This window comes from Hordeum vulgare, chromosome 5H, assembly GCF_904849725.1.
Source record: "Hordeum vulgare subsp. vulgare chromosome 5H, MorexV3_pseudomolecules_assembly, whole genome shotgun sequence".
NCBI classification, from domain to species: domain Eukaryota; kingdom Viridiplantae; phylum Streptophyta; class Magnoliopsida; order Poales; family Poaceae; genus Hordeum; species Hordeum vulgare.
In genome coordinates this window covers 14,118,873-14,127,171 of record NC_058522.1, presented here as the reverse complement: position 1 = coordinate 14,127,171, position 8,299 = coordinate 14,118,873, and the positions used below count along the sequence as shown (strand labels likewise).

At 44.1% G+C, this 8,299-nt stretch overlaps 1 protein-coding gene across 1 annotated transcript; it reads right to left on the bottom strand.

Annotated features, from left to right (window-relative positions):
• Positions 1-1,048: 1,048 nt before the first annotated feature.
• Positions 1,049-7,581, bottom strand: LOC123395958 (protein FAR1-RELATED SEQUENCE 9-like). Its single transcript, XM_045090981.1, has 5 exons — positions 7,350-7,581; positions 6,360-6,494; positions 4,238-4,288; positions 4,094-4,156; positions 1,049-3,996 (listed from the first exon to the last, which is right to left on the bottom strand). The coding sequence occupies exons 2-5, from the start codon at positions 6,486-6,488 to the stop codon at positions 1,783-1,785; spliced, it is 2,457 nt and encodes an 818-aa protein (XP_044946916.1). The 5' UTR covers positions 6,489-6,494; positions 7,350-7,581; the 3' UTR covers positions 1,049-1,782.
• Positions 7,582-8,299: the final 718 nt, after the last annotated feature.

The following is an 8,299-nucleotide window of genomic DNA, read 5'->3' as shown; positions in this document are numbered from 1 at the left end:
GGCTCAAGGTGGAAATTGTTAAATTGTGATCCAAATTCTACCGTATTGGACTAGATGTAGTACAAACGGTATGGGCCTTTGCGTTGGTACCGACGCGTACGAGTACAACTCGTTTACTTGTCCTCCAAGGACTCTCATGTATTGCCCTCATATATACTCCATATAGTCGCACCTAAAGATGGCTTGTTGTCTCGTGCTTGTAATACTCCAACATTGGGCCTTCGTGCGTCCATGGTTTTTCTCCCGCAAGGATTTCCACCTAAAAATCTGTGTCTCTCGTGTCTCATTGATCTCATTTTATCTAACAAAACCCTTGTGTCGCATGCTTATGATCTTGTTACGGTGTTTTTTGGGTAAACCCATTTGAAACATTATTGTATTTTAATGAAGTTTATTTATGTTCTGTGTGTAGGCCTGTTGCTACTAATCTTTATCAACAACCATAAGCCAAACAGGTATTACACCTCCAGCGACACAACTTTCACAGATATGTTTGTATACTATTATTGAACATACTGCTTCAATTGCAATTCTTAACAAATGGCATGTCCCTAAACCATGTTGGTGCCATCCGTTGTGGCACGAGTATCTGGGCCTGGGCAGAGTTCCAAATATGATTCCTCCTGGAGCACAGCCTATGTAACCCTGACAACATATTAAGCGCATGGGTTCTCTTATATAGGGGGGGGGGGGGTAGGGGGGGGGATGAGAATTGACATTATATACAATGTTTTAAGTTTCATATAAATTAGAATTAGCATTCTGAAGGTCGCACGTGGAAGTTGGCAGGACTGCTCAAGGATGACCTAGAGTTTCTTTCTAGCGGATTCTAGAAGAAAAAAAAGACAATTATCATTATGTGCTATATTTACTTTGGAGTTGTTGAAATAATACTAATACATGATTACCGCTGTGCTTTAAGTTGTATCACTGCACAAAAGTAAAATGTGTGTATAAAGATAGAAAGAGGCACATGTGTGTGTATTATTTCATTGGTTTCAGGATGAACATGTCCCTTTGAAGAAGCACAACTGCAGAACTCTTTTTCCAGAATGCACGCAGGCATGGTATCACATTCTTTTTCAGTGAAAATTTTGTTTCTGCCACTCTAGCTTTTAAAGGTGCAGAAGCCATCCAGGCTATCACCACATTACGCACACGATGACCACACACCCACAAAACTTAAACAACGCCTCAGAGAAGCTGTGCAAAATCGGCGTGTAGCATCCCCGCCATTGCAAAAGCCTTGCGTTTCTCAAGAACTCTTGCGAGAACATAAGCTTCATAGTTAAAAGACATAGGTGATCAGAAGCACGTCTGCACAATCTAATTCTGAAGGACCGTGCTTGAAAACTGTACTTGCGGTTTTTAGCCTTTTCCAGAGCAAAGCAACCAACATGAACAAAAACTTTATAGCATATGACCTCACTCAAACAGGTCAAGTTGCAAGAAGTCTACAAAGCAGCTTACATGGCCGATGCTTAGTGTTATTCTCTTTTGAGGCTGAGTTGAGTATTGGACCTTCACATGCATGGAGAGCTATTCATGAAAGCAAATGATTCTTTGAGAATCAGTTGCCATGACATTTCCAGACGAGACCAAGTTGTGTGATCAAGATCAGCAAATCCTCCGATGAAAGTCAGTATGATTAGGCCACAGTGAACTGCTGGCACAAATAAACTCAATGAACTGCTGGCGCAAATAAACTCGTAAACTCTACCACCAACACGTTGACTATCCAGTTCTGCTGAATCTCTAACTTGCTTACCTAGACTGAACGAGCTAGCTAGTAGTAGTAATCTCCATAGAGTTGTCATCGTTGCAAGGATTCTCTCCCTCTGTTGCTAGCAGTTTCTCTTGAATACTGTCAAACTCGAGCATGAATGTGTTGCATTTCGTGCCATCGCTGCATATCTTCTTGCTGAGGTCGGCCATTTTGCTCATCAACATTTCATATCTCGCTGTGCTGTCTGCCTTCTCTAGGCATTTCTCCGTGTACTGCTTCGCCTTGTCTTCCTTGAATTTGTCGGTCCATCTGGGGACGATGTATTGCGCGGGTATTTCGTTGATTCCAAGCTGCGTGAAAAGCCTGAATATGTGGCAGCATAGTATTCTATCTCTGGCAAACTTTGCGCATTGGCATAAGAATGTATTGCTGACAGGATCAACAAACACTTCGAAGGCATTTCTATCAAACTCTGGGTTCTCGTAGGTGAAAACCCTCTCCAGTCGGTACACAGATCCTTTCTTTACCACGTGCACGTCAAAGGCCGTAGAATGGAGTAGTTCTCTCTGCACTTTCAGGAATATCTGCCTGGTGTAAATAGTAGATGCATGCTTTTCTATTGGCTGCAATGAGAAGCATGAAGGTACATTTCCTGCTTGCCGTCTATCTTCGTTATCCGTTTTTAGTGTCGCCTTCTGTATCTCCTCGTATCTTTCGATGAACTTCTCTATTCTGTCCTTCGGGAGCACATAGTTTCTGAATAAGACGATGTTCATACCTTCACCACGTCCAAGTGACTCGGCGAATGGATAGAAATCTTGTCTGAAATAAACAGGCGCCCAGATTTTTCTTATCCGCCACATGAATTGAAGGTACTCATTTTTACTAGCATCGTATCTCTCAATAAGTGAACTCCATCCTTCTTCAAATTCCATTTCCGTCAGTGAGTTGTCAACTAAGCTATCCAGCTCTAATTTTATGTTGCCTCTTGCTGCCATGAAGGCTGCTATCCTTTCATGTGCTTTACCCATTACATCACATTTCCAAAACCTGAGCCTTACCTGTGGCAGGACCTCTGCAATTGCTCTTCCTAGGGGTTCATCCTGGTTTGTAATGATTGATCCTGGTATTTTTCCTCCCATCACTTGCAAAATTGTTTGGAACATCCATTTGAAGGTTTCAGCTTTCCCATCGCGTAGCAGGGCACATCCTAACAAGAGAGTTCTCCCATGGTTATTTATTCCAATAATGGTAGCAACAGGCAAATTATGCCTATTTGTGGTGTAAGTTGTATCAACCGAGATGAAATCTCCAAAAATATCATAATCCATCCTTGACCTCGCATCAGTCCAGAAAATACTGCGGATTATGTTGTCTTCATCTGTTTGCTTGATGTAGAAAAAGCTTGGGTTCCGCAGTTCCAATTCTTTGAAGTGCTTCAACGTACTTTCAACATCTGAGTTTTCTGTTTTCCGTTGTTCTGTGCACTGTAAACTGATTGGATCTTTTTTCTTGGATGGTATGTTTTCAGAACTGCTTCTCACAGAACTGACTGGATCTTGTTTCTTGAATGATATATTTCCAAAACTACTTCTCATTCTCCTAAAAATCCTCAAAATTTTATTGGGAGGTATCTTACTTTGCTGCAGAACTTTTAGAAACGACTTTTCCTCACTTGACATGTGTTTCTGGCTCAGGAAAAATCTTGCAAGGGAAAGGTTTGGACATAGCGGATGGTTGTGCTCATTCCGAACAGTTGCGAACTCCCATTGTCCCTTAGTGAGCTTCACTATCACCTTTGCTTGGCAATTTGTCCTCTCAAAGGAATTTATTTTCCTCTTCCTGTTTGGGTTCCGAGGTGGTGTTGGTTTGCCACTCCTGTTGCACTCTATGTGATACTTCTGTCTCCTGTAGTTTGAATTTCGCTTTGCCACAAAGCCAGTTAGGAGAGCATATGTACTATAGAATCCGTTCGCATCTTCGAGGGTTTGAAATTTCATTCCAGGTTCTGGTTTTCTTGCAGCCTCCAATTCCTCAAATTTAGGATAAAAGTATTTCCCTAGTTCACTGTCTGAGTCACTCCCTGAGCTGCTGTCTGAATCACTTTCACTGGGGTTCCTGTTTACCATTTCATTGTTTTCCACATTATCATGTAGTTGGTTCTGTTCTTCAGCTTGCTGCAGAGAATGGTCGACTGAGTTGGTTTCTTTATCCGCGTCATCTACCAATATTCCATCTGTATTTTTTTCAATACTATCTGAAGATAGTTCCTGCATGAAAATACATACTATGTTAAGGTGCTGCAGAATATCATATTCAAATGTCCATACGTAAGTGACATAATTATGTTTTGTTTGATCTGAATACCTCATAATTATCACCGGTTGGTTGTGGTCTTTTTTCTGTCATTGATTGTTTCCCACCAGGTTCCTGCATTAGGTATTATTTGTTTCAGTTAATACCAGGCGTGAAGTCATTCTAAAAAATGGTAAGGCCGTTAACTTAAAGTACCTTACTCAACTCGCTTGCAGATGACATTGTTTCCACAGCATTTTTACTGGCCTGCAAAACAGTGTGAAACAGTCACCGTGTAGTTGTGATAACCGTAGTTACCAGTTTCTCCATATTCTCTCTATATATACTAATTACAGCCTGCCAAGAAATCCACGTACTAATTGGAGAAAAAGAAAATTATTTGACATTATATCTGTGAGATGGGACCAGTTATAAGAGCATCTACAGCCGGGCTCCTCAAAGGGCCCCTATACGTCCGGGTGGACAGCCCGTTCAATGACCGGTCACAAAATTGCCAGCCAGCCGGACTCCTCATACCGGCCCTATACTCCCTGGTTGACCAGCACCCCTCATATCCATCCCATATCTGGGGTGGATATGAGAAGGCCGGGTCGCGCCCAGGCCGATCCCCCATATCAGACTGATGGGCAGGACCCACATGGACACACGTCTAAATACATTGTTTCATTGAGGATGCATTCATGCCGCCGCTCCAGCACGCCGCCCAAGACTCCAAATTAGGCTATTTAAGTAGGACGGCGGCATCCCAGCCCTAGCTAGCCCCATTTCCACCCTCTCACTTGCCTCCGCGCCACAACTGTCCAATCCGCTCGAGCTCGCCGACCGCCGATGGTCACGGCCCGGTCATGGACCAGCAGCGAATCACCACATACGTCACGTTCACTCCGGAGCGGCGGTTGGAGCTTCTAGAGGAGATCCAGGCCAGGTGCGCCGCTCGGATTGCAGCCGGCCTGCCACTAGACTCTCTGGAGCGGGAGGGGGAGTAGGAACAGGCGTCAGATGTGGATATGGAGGACACGCAGCTAGAGGAGGACGAAGAGGAGGAAGGCGAGGCGGATCCGCGCCTCCTTCTGCCAAATTCGGCATGGCCGACAACCTTGCGGAGTTTGAGGTGTCCCAAGTGGAGGAGGCGGCGGAGTAGCAGGCCATCCTCGAGGCCCATCTGCTCGAAGGTGGAGGTGGAGGCCAACCACCTCTTCCTCCGTGAGGCGAAGGCGGAGCGCGACGAACTCTTCGCCGACATGGAGTCTGACAAGGAGCCGGAGCCGTGGGCGGCGGCCAACGAGCAGGAGGCCGGTCCGTCCGACACTGTCGGCACAGAGGTCGTCTACATCTCTGACGATGAGTAGTTTAGGCTAGATTTATCTTTGTAGCAGCACTTAGTTTTTATTTTGCATGGTGTAGTATGGGTTTGAGATATGAAATTTGAGGGGTGACCGGGCCCACTCCGCGGACGCGCCCGCGGACGTATGAGGGGTGATATTTGTCATATCCAGCTGTAGATGCTCTAACGGCTCAGATTAACTAACATTAGAAAAAGGAAGTAAAGTTCAATGCCATGTACAAGACTTGCAATTGATTCGGAAGGAGAATTCATGGGCCAGACACATGAGTTCCAAACTTCCAATTAATTTATTTTATAGCCGTATGATGGAGTGTCTCATCAAATTGAAAACTGACATATATTAAACTACAATATTAATAATTCTCGGTCAGAATTATCTTCCAGCCAAACAATACAATGACTGAGCAAATCCTTATTGCGACTAAAGCAACACAAAATGCATAGTAGCAGTGATGCGAGGACTAATTACTACATTCATGGCCACGACATTCTGTACTTATTATTTGCAACAATCAGTTCATAATTCTGCAACCACAATGTTGTTGTTTATTTTAGTAGGTTAGGTAGAGCAAAAGTAAGCCTAGGTTTGTTTCTGCCCAATTCTTTAGAGACACATGGTAAGCACAGACACACAGACAACACCCACATGCATGCATACCCGCACACACTGAAGGCTAACTAGGTGCATACTGGAAACTAAGATAGCAGTGAGATTACGAAGATGCTCTATGCGCATCGCTGTGAGACGTAAGTGTGTTGCTGCTACCAGAAGAAAAACCTTGTGAATAGGAAATACCAACTACTCAAAATATCTACTGAACGGATTAAAATTTCTGCAGAACAAAAACTTTTTGGGTTGAAATAAACCAGGATATTTGACATCGGGTTAATTAGATAAACCAGGCTGTGCGCTTACGGGTTGTCCACTAATGTCGTTAATCAACTGGCCCAACTAATATGTTCAAGTGGTACCTTTTTCCTATGCAACTCTGGTACAGGGGAACCTTCATCGCCAGCTACAATGTGCCTCCCTCTCTTTTTTGTGGTGTTACCTGCGATTTCTGCTCCTTGCTTGTCCAACTCTGTAACCATTCCTGTCATGATAAACTGTAATAATTCCATTAACAGTACTGTACTAGCAAAACATCCAAGTTGTAATGTAATAATAATATAGATATTTCTACTGTCGCTGAGACACCAATAGTTCTTTTTACAAACACAGATGCCAAAAGCTTCATGCGCGTTTCAGGAATTAGGACTACGTCGTGGCAAACATAAATGTCTTTCTTCCTAGCTCCCCATTCGACAACAACTGTGCATCCCACTCCTTCCTACCTGCCATACATCCCCTTCTCCGCCCTCATCTCGCTAGAAGACAAGTACTGACATACATGTGCGGTTTATTAAGAAGATGCAACTTCCCATCTCCACGCCGCCACAAACTTTCGGCATGTTGTCTTTTTTGATTTACATATAGAGAAATTCATCTCTGCTTCTTGGTCATGCCATTCATGAGCCCAAAAACACATAATATATAGCTCCCAGAAAATTAAAGCGAGGCTTTGGTTTCAGAAACGAAGAAAACAAACAAGAAGTAGCTGCTACAAGAGTTAACCTTCTTAATCCAACAAACAAGGGAGAGATGTTGCATCGGAGCATTTGTTTGATTTATTAGTACTAGCCAGGATAAGCAGCAAACAGGGCACGTTCAGTAAGTAGAATTAAAAAAAAAAACTGTTCTTGGAACGGCATCTAATATTACGTTCTTGCTGGACTTCAGTCGGCTATTTCGCAAATCTAGTGATGTCAGAACTGCATTTGCGTGAGATCCCAAAGAAAAAAAAAATACCGGACCTAAATCCGGATATAAATCGAAAGTCATAATAAGGGTTCAAGCCAACACATGCAAAGATAGAATCGATCAGGATTCAACCGGGAGGTGAATTGAAGATTACTACGTACTGGAGGCAGGGTCGCATGTCCCGAGAGGAGCTGCTCCTCTGCGGCGGAGGGGCGGGAGTGGGGCACGGCGCGGGGTGGGGGGCAGCTATCGGAGGCGGGGAAGGATGGGAGGGAGGGAGGGGGCGCGGCAGAGGAGGCGAAGGGTAGCGCACCGCCGGGGCCGGCGGAGTGGATGCAGATGGGCGGCGGCGCGGTGTGTTTTTGGCACAATGTCTGGCCGAGGCGACGCCCCTCTCAGTCTAGCTTTTTTTTTTCAGATCTCTGCCGAGTAGTGGGCCTTTGGTGGATTGAGTTTTTTTTTTCAGCTGCTTTGGTGGATTAAGTTTTTTTTTTTCAGGTGCTTTGGTGGATTTCTACTGGGCTGGACTACTGTTGATAATTTTGTGCGAGGGGCTCGGCTAAACACAAAAGGTTGACGAGTAAAGTGGGGGCAACAACACTCCTAGGAGCCTTCAAAGAGTCATTTGAGGTGAGTTGAAGGTGTCGCTTGATGCATTCTCAGCCGTCAACACGTGAAGGTGTCGCTTGATGCATTCTCAGCCGTCAACACGTGAAGGTGTCAACACGTGTCGCGTTTTAGACAATTCTTGTAGACTTTGATTTTCTTTTTCGCCGTTTGTGGCCTTTTAGATGGTTTTTTTTTATTTTTGGCTTTTCATGGGTCTTTTATACATAGCTTTTGGCTGCAGATGGGCGGCGGCGCGATGTGTTTTTGGCACAATGCCTGAGATGGCTATGGGTATCCATTACCCACGTACCCTGCAGGTAAAAATCTATTAGGATAAGGGTATGGGACAAAAAATTATCCATGGATATATAAATAAGAAAATCTGAAACCCATCGGATAGAGCAGGTATGGGTATGGGATCATGTAACCCATACCCATATACTCATGTACCCATATAAAATCTATGTAAACTCAAAATTATATCTACAATCTACACTATGTC

Excerpts from the sequence above, each read along its gene's own strand:
- LOC123395958 (XM_045090981.1), bottom strand. The coding sequence starts at position 6,488 with ATGACAGGAATGGTTACAGAGTTGGACAAGCAAGGAGCAGAAATCGCA. Across the intron at positions 4,157-4,237 it reads CTGCAAGCGAGTTGAGTAAG|GAACCTGGTGGGAAACAATC; the intron begins GTACTTTAAGTT and ends TACCTAATGCAG. Across the intron at positions 3,997-4,093 it reads CAACCGGTGATAATTATGAG|GAACTATCTTCAGATAGTAT; the intron begins GTATTCAGATCA and ends ATTTTCATGCAG.